General features: G+C 38.4%; 1 protein-coding gene across 1 annotated transcript; it reads right to left on the reverse strand.

Annotated features, from left to right (window-relative positions):
• Window positions 1–10218: 10218 nt before the first annotated feature.
• Window positions 10219–15250, reverse strand: DMRTA1 (DMRT like family A1). Its single transcript, XM_065879639.1, has 2 exons — window positions 14329–15250; window positions 10219–11066 (listed from the first exon to the last, which is right to left on the reverse strand). The coding sequence occupies exons 1-2, from the start codon at window positions 14975–14977 to the stop codon at window positions 10219–10221; spliced, it is 1497 nt and encodes a 498-aa protein (XP_065735711.1). The 5' UTR covers window positions 14978–15250.
• Window positions 15251–17404: the final 2154 nt, after the last annotated feature.

Below are 17404 nucleotides of genomic sequence, written 5' to 3' on the forward strand. Positions count from 1 at the left end.
AGAATTTCATCAGTCACCAAATTATACTATTCCTGATTATTTAATGTACTAATAGTAATATTTTCTACATGGAGGTCAAGTTATATGCGTGGTGTGTGCATGTTTTGCTAAAACAGTGGGAAAAAAAACACAATTGGCAATTTTAATACCCCACTCTCAGTAATTCATATAACTACCAGACAAAAAATCAGGAAGGGATAAAGAACTAGACAACACAACCAACCAACAATATCTAAATGACATATATAGAACACTCCACTAAACAACAAAGAATACACATTTTTTCAGGCATCCATGGATTGGCATGAATATTATTTTAAAAACAAAAACACTGAGCTGAAGTAATAGCTAGAATTATTTGACCTGCAGAGATCTTGGCATTGACTACTCAATCACTGTATTTCTAGGACTGAAATAGGTGGGAACCCTGATAAAGTCACACTTTATTTGTAACTGGGAAAGTCCTAAGTCTGATGAAACTAAGTCTTTTCTTGAATCAATAATAGAGAGTCATGGCTCCTCAACAAATTTCTAGTCTTGAACCTGTTATAGAAACTGAGGATGGATCCCCTTGAGTAGTGACCCTGCTATACTTCTAATAACTTAAATGTAAATCTTTCTCCTAACTTTCTCCAAAAGGACCTGAGCCAATTTACCAGGTGACGGTACATTGGGAAAAGAGAAATAATATTTTTCAGTGTTTATTGGATAACGGCTATTCCCTTGGAATCCAAAGTGCCACTATGATCCACCAGGCTGGATAAGGTTTAAAAAGAGGAATGAGGTCTAATCACTAATGACATTTTGGCTCAAGTCAGTTTCATAGTGAGTCCGATATGTACCCCAAATTACCCAATGTTTATTTCCTCAACTCTGGAAAGCACAGTTGGTCAAGACATACTCAGCAACTGGGAGAATCCCCAAATTGGATCCCTGACCTGTTACAATTAGGTTTCCTATGTATTGAGAATGATTAAATAGAAAATGTCAAATGGAGATCTTTAGAACTTACACTCCCTACTGAGGAGGGAAACAAATGTAATAGCACATCATGGAGAGACTGCCAAGGTTTCTGTCCCCATTAGAAGCCTAAAGATTCCTAGCACATCCCCATTCAATTCACCTATTTGGCCTGTGGACAAGGCATACAGATCTTCAGGACTGAGAGTCTACTATTATAAAATTAGGTAGTAACTACAACTGCAGCTGTATTTCCAGATGTGTTTGCTCTGTTGGAGAAAATAGACACTGCCCCTTTTCTCCAGTTCGAGCTATTGATCTCAAACATACTTTTACTCTGTACTTGTTAGTAAAGCCATCAGAAACAATAATGAACTTTAGTGTCCCTCCTTAGGGCTCTACCAACTCTCCAGCTATCTTCTGTAGTTTAGCCCACTGGGAACTTGTTTGTTTCTCTACTCTACAGGACATCAAGCAAGCCCACAACATAAATGATATCATGCTGACTGGACCTGGTGAGCAAAGAGTAGTATGTACACTAAATATCTTGTTAAGATATATGCATGCCGTGGACATATATACACTAACAAACGTAAGGTAGATAGCTAGTGGGAAGCAGCCGCATGGCACAGGGATATCGGCTCGGTGCTTTGTGACCGCCTGGAGGGGTGGGATAGGGAGGGTGGGATGGAGGGAGACGCAAGAGGGAAGAGATATGGGAACATATGTATATGTATAACTGATTCACTTTGTTATAAAGCAGAAACTAACACACCATTGTAAAGCAATTATACCCCAATAAAGATGTTAAAAAAACAAAGGAAAAAAAAAGAAAAAAAAAGATATATGCATGCCAGAGAATGGGAGAATAAACACCATAGAAAATCAGAGATACGTCATATATGTGAAATTTCTAGGCACCAATGGTCTAAGATTCTGCCTAAGGTTCTCACCATCAGTGGTGCATGTCAAAATTTCTCTTATCAAATGGTGAATGTGTTTCTGCATCTGATACCTGCTACCTCTTAGAGGTGGACCTCTAAATTTTGGTTGCAGAAGATAAATGATTTGGGCATTTGACTTCAACCTATTTACCAAATTACCCAATAAGCTGTCAGTTTGGAGTCCAGATCAAAAGAAGGTTCTGCAACAGAACCAGGCTTCCATTCAACCAGTCTTGCCACTTGGTTCACAGGACTCAGCATATCCAATAGTGCCTGAAGTGTCTATAGCAGTTGGGGATCCTAAAAGAAACTTAGGCAGATTCTTACAGATAAATCACAGTATACCTCTTTCGGATTTTGGAGAAAAGTTATACTTTCTCTGCAAATAATTATTCTCAACTGAGAAACAGCTTCTGCCTCCTTACTGGGTCCTACCTGAGTGCTAACACTTACTACTGGTCATTAAATAATGACATTTCCTGAAATACGCCTATGAACAGGGTGTCGTCTGCCCCAAAATCCCTCAGTGTTCAGCCAAGTGGAAGCAATAGATAGGTTTTTCTCCACAGGTTTTGAAGTCACAAACAAGTTGCACGAAAAGTGGCTCAAACTTCCATGGCTTGAATACTCCTGTCGCACTGCCACCTCTTTTTTCCTCTAATGTGAAGTTGTCTATGACAGCAGAATGAGAAAGAACAATTTGGTCTTTGTTCACTGACAATTCCCCACGCTATTCTGGCACTAGCTGAAGTGGACAGCTGCAGCACTACAGGTATGGCCCTGAAAGATCGTGGTGAAAAAAATCTTTTCAATGGGAAAAACTTCAAGCTTTCATTTTGCCTGGAAGTAGAGATGGATACAAGTACATATCTAAAATGAGTCATGAGCAGTGGCTAACAGTTTGGCTGCATGGCCAGCAACTTGGAAGAAACAGGATTGGAAGAAACATGAAGAAGTATGATCTAGAGAAGATGTATGTGGAAAGACTTCTCCAAATGGGTACAAATATGAGAATACTTTTGTCCCATACAAATGTTCACCAAACAGCAACCTTAGAGGAGGAGATCTTAATAAATATATGCATAAGGTAACCCATTCTTTTCCCATTATTTTATTCCCAATTGGCTCATGAAGACAATGACCATGTAAGGAGATATGGATCTTATGTATGGGCTTAGCAATATGGATTTCCACTCATCAAGGCCAATTTGGCTAGAGCCATTGCTGAGTTCCCAACCTGCCAAGAGCAAATATCAACACCGAGCCCCTAAAGTGGCACCATTCCCTGAGGGAACTAGCCAGCCACCTGGTAGCAGTTCATTATACTGAATCACTTCCATCATTGAAGGAGCAGCTTTTTGTTCTCACTGGAAAAGACATATATATGCTGGATATGGTTTTGCCTTTCCTCCTCTCAATGTTTCTGCTAAAACCACCATCTGTGGGCTTACAGAATGCCATATTCACCCTCACAGTATTCCATACAACATTGCTTCTGACAAAAAAAAAAAAAACCATTTTATAGCAAATGAAGTGCAACATTGGTCTCATGCTCATGGACTTCTCTGGTATCATTATGTTCCCCTCATCCTGAAACAGCTGGCCTAATAAAATTATGGAATGGCCTTTGAAAGACTGTTACGGCACCAGCTGGTGACAGCACTTTATGGGGCTGAAATAATGTCATCCTGGATGTAAGATATGCTTTGAGTAAGTTATAAATATGTAGTGATGTTTTTCCTATACCCAGAATTCAGTTTAGGAATCACAGGACAGATATGGAAACAGCCCCTCTCATATTAACGATAATGATGCAATAGCAACAGTTTTGTTTCCTTTCCCTACAGCTTTTTTGGGTTTAGAAGTCTTACTTCACAAAGGAGAAATGATTCCACCAAAGAATACAACATTGTATTGGAACCTGAGACTACCATTGGCTACTTTGAGCAGCTCATACCTCTGAAACAAGAAGAAAGGGTGAGGAAAATATTTCCAGCATGCACAAGATCCTCCAGAGTGTCACTTAGTCTTCCCATATTTTGTGGTAAAAGTTAATGGAAAGCTAGAACAACCCAATAAAGGCAGGACTGTAATAACACAGACTCTTCAAGAAAGAAGATTTGGGTCATCCAAGTAAGGAACCACAATTGACTTAATAGACTTGCAAAGAGTACAGGGAATATGAAATGGAGAGTGGGAAAAGTTATAAATACCACCTTAGATTCCATGACCAGTTGCAAACATGAGGGCACTGATAGGAGCATTTATTTCTTCCCTGCTTCTAGGGTGTGTGTGTGTGTGTGTGTGTGTGTGTGTGTGTGTGTGTGTGTGTACCAATTTTCCCTCTCTCCCATTTCCTTACTCTAATGTAAGAGTTACTAATAGTGGTTATAATAGTACCTTGGGATTAAAATTATAGGATATTCAATGGGGGATCTGACTCAGCCAGAAGAGGAATGAGCATCCCTCAAACATGGGTAAGTCACTTTGTATCTTCTTTTAGGGAGAGGACTAGCATGTTATTGTACAAAGAATCAATTTTAGGTGAAATAATGAATTTGCTTTTGCCTTTATTTGGAAGTAAATATGGCTGCTATGAGTGAGTATGAATGCCATGTTGGCAAGGGGTGCACTGGACTGCTGACCTTGCTGATCAACAGTGGCAGCAGGCCCACCACCTGGTACCTGCTTGCAGACCCACAGCGTTAGAAGCTATGCAGAGGCACTAACTTCCTTTATACCCCTTCACAGCACCTTCCCTTGGGACCATTTGAGTGACTTGACATGCTGGACCTCACAGATTTCCTGCAAGTTTCTACTTTTCCCCACTTGTCTACACATACCAGTGCTTTAGGCAGATTCGTTAGTGACTCTTTGATCTGCCTGTTTCCCTCTTCCAAACTTTGTCTTCCCAGCTCCTTCTGTTTGTGTTCAGTCTAATTCCTAAAATAAGTCCCTCACTTCCATATATACTTAAAGGGACTCTGTTTTCCTGGCTGAATCTTGACTGATAAATGTAGCATGAACACAAAGCTGCTCATTTACTCCACATACCCCTCAAAAGAATCCAAAAAAAAAGTGCAATAAATTATGAAAGAATGGCTCACCTATGAAATGAAAAACCAAACAGCAACAAACAAACTGGATCTAAGACTGTACGTTTCTCTGGTGATGTCTGCCTTTGGGGTTCCAAGTCCGTGTATTAAATGCAATTACAGTACCCTTCTTTATGTTCCTCTAAATTATCTATGTAACTTTTGCCTCCTATGCCCCTTACAGTCATTTCTGTCATATGCTAGCTCTTTAAACGTTTTCATTTCTCCTTTTAAAAATCTTTTTCCTAGAACCCTACCACCACAACCACCACAATCATTTAGCATCTGATGCCTCTTTGCTTATATCCCAAGTTTTAGAATCACTCCTAGTATCTGGCACTCAGAACTGATCACACTACTTTAGCTAATATCTGACGAACTGATATTTCAGAGTACATGGTACTATCACCTCTCTCCTTTTACACATGTTTTCCTATTAATGTAACCTAAATTTCAATTGACTTTTAGAACAGCCATGTTACATGGTAATCTCATAGTGGATTTACCAATAAATACTACTACTTTTTCTCAAAAAGTTGTTATAAATCCAGGTCTCTCTTCCTTCTTATTTATGTGTGCAGTTGATTTTTTTTAATCCTAAGATCTTGACTGTTATATCAGCTCACTGGAATGGAAGTTAGAGGGTAAGAATCAATCATTTAAAATTTGATTCTGTCAATCAAAAGATTAGCTGCCATTCACAGATGTGTGCTGTCCATGAATAAGATAATAATGAATTGTATATCTTTATTCCTTCATCTAATTGATGGACAGAAGTTTTATAAAAGGTCAAGGACAGGAATCTAAAACACCTGCTGCTTGACTTGGATTTTTCTAGTCAACATTCTTTGGCACACTTGCTCAACTTTCTATACATTTCCTCCTAACTGTATCAACATCCAGTCCACTTTTTTAATTAAACTTGTCTCTAGGATGAATTTTAATAAACATTTGATATTTTAAAGAACCTTTTTGACATAGATGTTTTGATAAGGCCACATTTGTGTACCTATTTTAAAATTACGTACATCCTCATAGGACTACATAATGTGGTCATTTTGACTTGAGGATACTGTGACACAGTCTTAAAAACATTAAAATGTCATTTTTTAAAATTACCAGTTAGACAAAACTGAGAAACAGACATTTTCATAGTTGTCACATTTGTCATCCTGTTTTTCCCTAAACCCCCATCATTAGCATGGAGTTCAGAAAGGGGAAATGCCAATGAATTTCTCTCATTTGAAAATGAGAGAAGCAAAACCAAAAAACAAAAAACCAAAGCAAAAACCAAAAAAAGGTATTTTAATGTTTGGCACAGCTGCTCTGAAGTGCTACATCAAAATAAATTCAATTTTAGAGGAGATGGTGCCAAATAATTAAGGGTCTAGCTTTGCAACACAGGCATTAATAACGAGATTATGTGGAGATACATGGGGGTGGGAGGAATGGATCTGAGCAAGAACTTTTCCCACTAGCCTTGACCTAAAGGATGAGCATCTATGCTTAAGAATCAGGCTGCCCTGAGGAAAGCTTTGCCTTTATGAAGCTGATGATGCACTTTATCTCATCTTGTGCTTGGGAGAATGATTCTCTTTACAGTGGTATACAACAAGGTGCTTTATTCCAAGCTTCTCTTGTATTCTGCAGGCTTTTCACTTTCAAAGACAAACAAATGTCTAAGGAAAATGCATTTTTAAAAAGAGTTGAATGCATAGGCCACTTCATTCGTAGTTTTCTTAGTTCCACGTTCACAGCTAGGAATGTCTAGAGGGGAAGGTCTTAAAATCCCCAGAATCTTTTTGTTTCAGTAGAAGTTGAAGAGAAAAATAGTATATTTGACTCACATGTTCCTCAATTGTCCCCCCAACCCTAACCCATTTTCACAGAATAGCTAGGTGAGAGCTTACACCATGAGATCTATGCACTGAATCAGAGGAATTCCAAAAGACCAACCCCAGGAAGACTGGACAATAACTCTGATCTAGAGGCCATGAGGAAACTAGAGTGATTTCCACACAAGACTTCATTCAAGCAAACAAAACTTCCTCTTTGCCCACTTCTTTCACCATAGACCTGGAAGTTGCTTACCTCTTGGACAAACAGAATGGACTTGCCTAAACATACAACATGGAAACAGATGTTCTCCATCTTCCTTCCCACCCCTAATTGGTGGCTTAGGAGTTCAGACCTCAAGCAGCATGGATGAGCAAAAACTGCAAGATTACAGAGAACTCACTGAAGTACCAACATTGTCAAATAGTACCATCACTGGTTGGTTGGTTATTTCTGTACACATGGGCAACAGACTGTGAGCAGCTTGTGGGCAGGTCTTATATCTTATTCACCTCTTTATCCCCTGGTCTAGCGCAATGCCTGGCACAAAGTAGGTGCTTAATAAATAGCTGAATAAATGAATTTCTAAGCTAATATTTTATTTATCTTTCATTAATTGAGTCAGTGGAAAACTATTACCTGAGCACCTATTTATGTACCAGATACTAGACAAAGCTATGAGTGGACAAACAGGCATGAATCCTTCCTCAGGCCTTACAGTCTAATTGAAAATGGTGAAGTAACTTCCACTCCTGACGATTGACACCATTATTTTAACCTTAGGGATGTCGGACAACACTACTACCAAACCTCAATTTCCTCACATTCAATTTAGTGGTTGGACAACATAATCTGTAAGACTATTTAAGTTCTAAACTTATTGTAAAGGGTATGAAATGTATAAAGCATTATGTAAATTAAGTTTTAAAATTAGAAACATTTTTAAAAATTTGAATACTGCCCCAAATGGATGTTCTCCCCAATTCAAAAAGCAAATGGATACATGTACATCATTATATAAACCACATAAAGAATCCAGCAACTCTAGCACTGTTGTATTGTTATATCAGATCTCTACTGTATAATGTAACTTCTTTGAGGGCACATTTTACATTCAGTATCCTCTAATAGCATCTAGCACTTTTTAAAAAATAGGATTCGATAAATGAATTAATGCAATGGAAACACCTTAAGAATCACCAAGGATTCCAACCTGATCGGCCAATGGCATTTAGGAGATTCAAGAACCCCATGAAATTGTATTCAAAACTGTGTCTGTAGGCCATTTTGCAGAGTTCTTCAGTTTTATCAGAGTCTCTAAGAGATCTACCATCCAAAATGATTCCTTCACTCAGTATATATTAATTGAATATCAACTACTTGACAAGCATTGTACCATGGTTTAGGCTTAGAATCTAAAACTTTTTTTTTTATAAATAATGAATATTGATTGTATCAAATCTTTAGAAGATCTGCTTTCTCACATTCACACCATTAAAAATAATGCATATTCTGGGCTTCCCTGGTGGCACAGTGGTTGAGAATCTGCCTGCTAATGCAGGGGACACGGATTTGAGCCCTGGTCTCGGAGGATCCCACAAGCCGCGGAGCAACTAGGCCCATGAGCCACAACTACTGAGCCTGCACGTCTGGAGCCTGTGCTCCACACAAGAGAGGCCGCGATAGTGAGAGGCCCGCGCACCACGATGAAGAGTGGCCCCCGCTTGCCACAACTAGAGAAAGCCCTCGCATAGAAACAAAGACACAACACAGCAAAAATTAATTAATTAATTAATAAACTCCTACCCCCAACATCTTCTAAAAAAAATAATAATAATGCATATTCTTTAAACATATTTACATCTTAAATCAGCATCAGATACTACGCAGTTATTTAATATGATATTTGCTGGTAAAATGTACTTTAGAAATATTGATGTATTTTTATCTGGCTCCATGGAAAAGCTTTCATGATGACAGAACCAATAGGGCTTATGTGTACAACAGATAGATAGAGAGGTATATAAACACACACACACATACACATAATTTAAGAAATCCATAGTAAATCATGCTGTTCAAATTGTTTAAACCGTCTCTAATTCATCAATTATTTTATACCACAGCTGGGTTTCCATTTATTCCTGACAATAGAATAGAGCTACTGTCCTTTAAAAAATAAATGATGACATATAAAGAAAACTTCATAAAACTGTTTTGTTCTCAGGGACTTTACACTGACTGAAATAAATAGCTTTCAAATTCTCTAGATGGAGAACAAAAGTAATTTTAAAATCTCAAGAAAACCTCTAAAATTTAATGACAATTTTCCCCCTTTGGAAATATTTTATCTCTCCTCAATGCAGCAAGCATTAACTATCTAGAGTCAATCGATATTTATATGAGCAGCTATTTAAGTTTTCAGAATAAAATTATTTTTACCTTTGAGAATGGTTGCCATATCCCTGCCACAAACATTTGGAAAGGGATATTTCCCCAAATACAAGCATAACCATACTTAAAGATATAAATCCTCATCCACAGTAGATGTTCTCTCCGTAATATGAAAATTCAATATAGCGTGATCCAAGATGACCATTTCAAAAAATGGTTACCTTATACTATTAGGAAACCATTTGTTTCTAATTCCTATACTCTACCAGAACTTAGTTGCAATTAGTGATAGTGGCCAGGAGATGGAGCATTCTCATTTCCTAAGATTTACTTCATAGGCCTTTGTGTATCTCACAATGTTTACTTTAAAGAGAAATGTTTTATTAACGGCACTTATCACAAATGGCAGATATGAATGAAAAATAAGACATTCAGAAAAAAATAAGGTATTAAATTTCTCAAAAATTTAACTTACAGCTAATTACTTATATGTGAATAAAATACTTTGAATAAGCTTTTTCTCTCCTGTGTACAAGAAACAGAAGGAGAAAAAAAGTTTAAAATAATAATTTAGAATTACCTCAGTTTTTCAATTATTGCTTCTGCTTCATTTTATGTAACACTGGACTGCTTTATAATGTATGTTTTAATTATAAACTCCATTTTTTCAATGAAATAAAAACAAGTATAGTTTTAAAATAAGAATTTTATAACTGATATCTTAGGGAAAAAATTCATTACAGTAAACATATTCCCTGAAATGGCTTTATTCAAGGCACAAAGAATGTTTCTTTCACTTAATAAATGCTAAAGAAGAGTCTTTAGATCTCAAATCTATTATACTGCTCATAAAAAAAAATAGCATTTTTAAAGCCCAGTAATCCACTCCCATACATAGTGAACACATTAACAGATGTGGGTATGTGTGGGTGTGAGGGTTATATTGCATGCTTCTAGAAATATTCCAAAATGGGAGGTAGGGAGATGCATTACATGTTGTTCTGATTTGGCCTTGAATACAGTCTGCCACCAGTTGCTGAATCTTTGATGGGAAGGTAAGAAGAATCCCTAATCATCCCTGAAAAGGCATAATCCAAAGCTGGCCGAAAAGGCAATGCTGGTGCCAACCCAGGAGTTAGGTAGGGAGACATGAAACCAGACAGCCCTCTTCCTGGAGAGGAATATGCCAGCCGTAATGGACTGATACCTAGTGTAGGATTTAAGCTGTAGATACTTGAATCACCTCCATAAGAAGCAGAAGTACTGTGAAGGGGAGAGAAAGCTGATTTATTTCCTAGAGTTCCAAAACCAATTCCAGCTAAACTTAAATTCGAAGCTCTCTGAAAAGCTGTATTTTCCAAGGCTCCTGAGCTTGCTAGGTCCCTGGTGTCTGGTTTGTGTTCTTTCCCATTTAGGACCTGTTCAATGGCTTGGACCACATCCCCTTTGCAGAACTGTAGAATGCCTTCTAGACGGCTGCGTCTGTAACTTGGGAAAATCTTGGTAAGGATATCAAGAGGGTCTCTTGGTCTAGAGGACACAGTGGGAAGGCTGACTGTGGTATCAGTGAAGTCTTTGGCCCACTCACTTTCATTTCCTGATTCCAAATCAGACGATGACAGGGACCTGGGACTCTCTTCACCTCCTGACTGCTCCCCAGGATGAGGAGACTGAATGCTATCATCCTTGTTTGGGTTTTCTGAAATAGATGACCTGACATTTTGTTTTCCAGTGACATCATTAGACTTAGGAGATGATCTCAGGGTAAATTGATGGGATTTAGACACCAGGTCTTCTTGTCCACTCTGGCATGAGTCACATTTACTCTCTTTTCGTCCTGGGGAAGAGAAAAAAAAGGAATGAAATAAAGGGAAAACTTCCAAGAACACAGTACTGCCCACTCAAAATTAATGCTGGATAAACTAACTTGTTTACTCATAGTATATCAATAATACTTATTAATCAATGTAAGAGATTTTAATGAACAAGAATTATAAAAGATCATTTGGAAATGCAGGTGTTGGAACAGTGGGAAAACGCTATTTATTATGTCATTTCAGGATTACAAAATTATATAATATACAAATGCTGTAGTTATTTAGGAATCAGAAGATGAAAGTCTATTGTTACCCCCAAACTGTTAACACCAATATTTCACACTATTTGCCCATTTGGTGATTCAAGATTTTTCTAAATGTTACCCAAGTTTTGTTGTTATCCACGGGAGGGTTTTTTTTCCACAATGACACTATGCAAAAAGAACTAAATAGAACAATTGTTTAGATAAGAAATCAGAAGAAGGAACAATCTTAGTATGAAAATGAATATTCTATTTAGTCACTAATGCTAAATTTCAACAACTATTTTTTTAATGCTCACATTTCAGGTTCCAATTAAGTTACCTGAATAATGTGAGAAAATAACAAAATTGTTGATTTCATTTCAAATCTAAACCAATATTGCCAACTGCTGTACCAATCTCAAATCATACCAGAGCTTGCATGTTTCATTTTATGTGAGAGACAATACAAAGTTGGTGTTTTTTCATAATCCTCTGTGAAATATGGACTTTCTTTTTAAATCTCTAGGAAATATCAATAAAAGAGCTTACAATCAAATTGTTTCTAAAATAAAATTATTAACTGCACTATTTTCACTATTGCAATCTGTGCATATTTTCAAAGTGTCTTGTAAAAAACCATTTTGGTCATATGCTTTAAATCGCAACTCCTTTCCAATATTAAGGGCAATTTTCCAAAAATGTTTTTACACAAAAACCGGATTTTCTACCTCAACATGTTGAGTATATGAATATTAATGAAACAATACTATCTTTAAAAACCTTTTGCAAGGCTAATGCCAGGAAAATAATAACAAATAACTTTTATTTAGGTTTACATTTCCTATAGATATATTTTACCTCTATTTCCATTAGAAAGAGTAAAATGTCAACGGGGTACTCAGAGTTTTACTGTCAAACTTTCTTTTTGTACAATGTTTATGAATGTAACAAAACATACAATGCCTGAAGCAGTGATTTGCAAACATGATTTGCAATACTATGTTTTCTCAAGGAGTGGTCCTACATTCTAAACAAATATCTACAGTTTATTTTAAAATTAAAGTGTGTACAATTTAACACTTTGAGGGTTAAAATGCTGTCATTACATCAAACATATGACAAAAGGTGCTGCTCCTGCAAAATCACAAAGACTAGTATTTTCACCTTAAATAAAACAAGAAAACCTATCTAATGAAGTAAAGATACATTAGCCTTGGTCTGCCATTCCATTTTATTTATATATGATTCACCACATATGACCCCCTGAACATGTAAGGTATCAAAATTTCACCTCTACAGTAATTTATGCATAGAATAATTTTTGTTATTACATTGTATTTATGGAATACAATATAATGTAATGAAATACTGATTGCATAAGACTATCTAGAAAATAAGCTGTCTTTAAAATACTGTGATATCATTTACATCACCTGTGTTCCCTCAACTCCTATAGCTGGTTTTACTTTACTTTTATCATTGTATGCTATGTCTTATAAGGTAATTTTGGGACACACATAGTTTTCCTTCTTTCGAATATAATATTCTTTTATGTAGGAAAATCTTATTTGCCTCTGCATCACTGTAAGTCTTGGTCTAGTGAATAAATAGACTACTACAGTTCATGGACATTGTATAAGAGGAGACAGTTGAGAAACAGCTTTTCAAAGAAGGTCAACTGAGGCAAACAATAAAATAATTGACCCCATAAAACAGCACCCACCCCCAAAAAATCACATAAATAAATCAATGCCTAGCAGAGAGCTGTCAGTCAAATCTCACTGTCAATTTAGTCTGCAGAATTTTAATTTTTACAGCAGTTTTGCTTAACAGCTTCGTTCTCCAGCCTTCTTTCATTTTTCATGAGAAATGTTTAAAGTCCATTTTGTCCACTGACATAAACTAGAACATGGACAAAAAGGTGACACAGGTGAAAACAAAATCATATATGCCTTATTTAAGTAGAGAGAGACTCTTTTCAAAAGTACATGCTGTGATCTGTTAAGAGCTGCAATTTTCACAATTCAAGGAATGTTCTAATTAATAACTTACTATATCATTACCTTATAATTTCATATGATACAACCAGTCTCAGATTTATACAAAAATATCAAAATGACATTTTCAGTGACCTACTTGTAGGGCTATGAAATTCACTAAAATACAGTGAGATTTATATTAGCATGAAAAGTTAAGTTGGGATAACCCTAGTCAAAAAGAAAATCTTTTCTACCTAACACAGGGGGCGAAGACAATTTGCAGTCAATAAATAAGAGAAAAAAAGAACTTCTTGGATAAGAAATCGCTAAGGATAAGATCCCCAAGGATAAGAAATTCTTGGACTTTGAAATTCACACCAACGTTTTTACAAACCTGATTTTAGAAAATCTAAGTTTCTTTCCAATGAGAAAAGGTGAAACTGCAAATGTTAGAGTTTTCTACACTTTTGGAGGCTGAAAAGCAGTTGAAAAAAAGGGACAGAATGCTTAAAAAATTTAAGGGAAAGGAGTAAAAATACTTTGGTAGATTTCAGTCTCTTCCCCACTTCTAGTTGGTTAGTCCCAAAGGTAAAGAACTGTACTCCCAACCATAAGTGAGTTTTCCATGTAAGATCAGATGACCTCTGGTTTTACAACTGAAAATAGTACAGAGCAAGCTCAAAATGTAGCTCCTCTCATTAAGCTTTTCACTCAATGCCCGCTCTCTGCTCTCAAAGAGAAAGTCATAGCAACTTGGGCACAAACTCCATTCCTAGAATGAGTTCCTCAACTGATCACTTGCACTTCACTTTTTCATTTCTTTATCCTATCACCTAAGCTTTAGGTCCTAAGGGAACAGAAAGCCCTTCTGAAGTAAATGTGTCAGGTCCCTAACACCCTTACTAACATTCATATTGCAGAGCAGTTTCCCAGAACTTAAATGCTTCTTTTAAACAACTTTTCTTGCCCTCCTCCATGCCACGGCTGCTTATTTCAAAGATTTTTTCTTCAAAACAACCATTTTTCTTTTGCAAAGAACAAACGTAAGATCTACTCACCTTGTTTTTCCTCTGTATAATCTGACTGGAAAATCTCGAAAGCAGGAGTCGCCAGACCACTAGTCTGTCTCGAGGCACTCAGTCCCAGTGCACTCACCGTCGCAGGGCCACTTGCTGTAGTCTGGGGATTCTCCGTTCTGCTGCTGCCTCCGGATGATCGACCCCCGGGCCCTGAGGGTCCAGGGTATAGAAGCCTCTGCAGCGCCCGGGCTTCGCTCTCCTCCTGGGCCTGCTGCCTGCGCAGCGCCACCTGTGCGGCCATGACGCGCTGGCGCTCGGCGATCAGGGTGCACTTGGCACACGCGCAGTCCCGCCAGCGGCAGAAGCGCTTGTGGCCCTTGAGGGCTGACACGACTCCGTGGTTGCGACAACGGGCGCACTTGGGTGTCCGTGGGTAGCCGCAGGCCACGGCGCCCACCCCCCTTTCCACTCCGGCAGGCGGCGGGCAGCCTCCGCTTCCCGCGGTGGCGGCTGCGGCTGCCCGTAGAAAGAGGCTGGACGGGCGCAGGAAAGTTGGAGGAACAGGTATCCCCGGGGGTACCGGTAACGCTGGAGACTGGGGCGGAGGGGCCGCTGCCACCAGCCGCGGGGCCAGGTGGGTTGGGCCGCTGCCGCTTTGGTCTCTACTGCCACACTGTGACTGCTCCATTTCCGAGAAGTGTCTGGTGAGGGCTCACCACAGGAGAGTGCGCTGTCCACAGCTAACCCTGCTGGGATGCGAGGGCCGAGAGGACCAGCCTTGGTCCCGCTGCTTCCCACCCACACACCGACAGAGTCTGGCACAATTCCCGTGAAGAACTGGGGACAACCGATCCCCACAGCTGGAAGCTCTTAGAGGCGCAGATGCCACTGAGCCTCTTAGAGTCCTGGGGCGCTAAATTAATGCCCGGTGCTCCGCGCGCCTTCGCCTTCGGAGCAGGAGAAAGCAAGACTGCAGAGGCTACCCCGCCCACCGGGTCTACTGGCCAAGGGCTGAAAACCTGGGGAAGGAGGGCCAGGGGCGGAGAGTGGGGACCTGACCGTCTGGGAGGAGGGGCAGTGGGAGACAAAAGACACTGTCCCTTCACACACAGACACACACACAAACAGACACACACACACACACACACACACGCGCCCCTTTCTCCCATCTGCTTCCCCATGAATTCCTCAATGTATACTTTTTGTAAGATAACCTTCACTCCCTGCCCCCATGCCTCTTACTACCCTTCTTAAATTAAGCAAGATTTGAAGTTCTTTCCCCAGTTCCTCGCTCCTCTTACTAAAGTTTGAAGATTTGGACATGAAGTTCTCCTTTTCTTTCCTTTTCCCAGATGAAGTCTTTAGGATGGTAGCATGGCCAATATTAATGAGAAAGCACAGCTTAACAAGCTGCAAATATTACCCACACCTGAAAGGTGCCTTATTTTAAACGGGTCTTAGAGCTGCGTCTAAACAGTGGATAAGTATTTAAGGGGCCTGATTCACATTCAGAATCTTCTCATGCATTATGTTTAGTTAGAGGTGCAAATTTGGATTCTATATATCGTTATATTTTGAAATGTTATTGCCCAAAGAAGTCTTTATGAATTTCTTATCTAGAACTATTTATACATAGCAACTGTGTTAAAACTATTTCAAAAATACTTCACGTTTCTATTGTACAGTATTGGGGAAGGTCATGTAGACCATTCTTTAAACATGCTATCATTAAATGCATTCTTGAAATATGCATTTAATGCCTTTAATTGTAAGAAAAGATCATATTGCTTTTAAACCGAAAGACCATTTGAGGCAGAAAATTCATGAGTGTCTGTTCCTTAATGGATAGAAGAGTCAGGGCTCTATCAGTTTTTCAAGATAATATTCAACTGCCTTGACAGGCAATTGATATTCTAGCACTAAGACAGCAAGTAATAATGACATTTTTACCATTCCACCTATTTGACGTCCAGGGCAGACACTGCTAATCAATCTGGGCTTTCTCCTACCTGCCCACCTCACACCAACACCACCATCACCATCCTCCCATATGGGCATCCTGACATTCAATCATAGAAGTTTCCCACCCTTCCTAAGCATTGGAACTACCTAGGGAACTTTTAAAAGATATAAATTCTTCAAACAAAGTAAACTGATTCTTTTGGCTGTGAGTCTTTTAAACTCTCAAACTGAAGATTATATACAACCAAGGTTTAGAACTGCCACTCTAGGAATTCCTAACCTCTGCAGATTCTGTAATACCCAAAGTTTCTCACACCTCTATATCTTTGCTCAAGCCACACTTACCTAAAATCCAGTTATTCCCTTACTGTGGAACTCACATCCAATGTATGAGTAATGAGTTTTCAGTGCTATATGGATCATTAAAGTACAGTGAATTACCTAGTGAGAAAACAATTCCTTTTTTCTATTATTTTTAAAGACGTGGTTACATAAAGGAAAATGCTCAGCCTGGTGTAAATATGACATTATAATTTGTTAAGCCTTATCAATTATGCTTTTTAACAAAAAAAATTAAAAGAACCTCAGCAAGTAACATTGTTTACCTGGAATTTAACACTATTTTTCTATTTTTATTTGATTTTCAAAGTTATCTTCCAATTATAGCAAGTGATATTGGTTTTTATTCAAAAAAGTGAAAATAATTCTTAAATGTATTTAAATAAAACGGGTGTCTACTGACAGGGAAAATGACAAAATGTGTGAAAGACTGAAAACAAACTTTTCTGATAAAGATAAAGGAAATCGAAATAAATTGAGAGACAGACCATTCCCACGGGTCAGAAGACTCAACATTCTTAATAAGACAGTCCTACCTAAATTTATCTATAGATCAATTCAACCTCAATCAAAATTCCAGCAGACTTTAGTAGAAATTGTCAAACCCTCTCTAAAACTCATTTGGAAATGCAAAGGAAAGACGTGGCATAGCCAAAACATCTTTGAAAAAAAAAGGATAAATAAAGTTGCAAGGCTAACAATATCTTATTTCAAGAATTATTATGGGGCTTCCCTGGTGGCGCAGTGGTTGAGAGTCCGCCTGCCAATGCAGGGGACACGGGTTTTTGCCCTGGTCCGGGAAGATCCCACATGC

Source organism: Phocoena phocoena, chromosome 6 (assembly GCF_963924675.1).
Source record: "Phocoena phocoena chromosome 6, mPhoPho1.1, whole genome shotgun sequence".
Classification (NCBI taxonomy): Eukaryota; Metazoa; Chordata; class Mammalia; order Artiodactyla; family Phocoenidae; genus Phocoena; species Phocoena phocoena.

What these genes read in the sequence shown, in the direction of transcription:
- DMRTA1 (XM_065879639.1), bottom strand. Translation starts at nt 14,977, where the DNA reads ATGGAGCAGTCACAGTGTGGCAGTAGAGACCAAAGCGGCAGCGGCCCA. An exon ending in TTATACAGAGGAAAAACAAG is followed by an intron (nt 11,067 to 14,328) that starts GTGAGTAGATCT and finishes TCTCTTCCCCAG; the next exon opens with GACGAAAAGAGAGTAAATGT.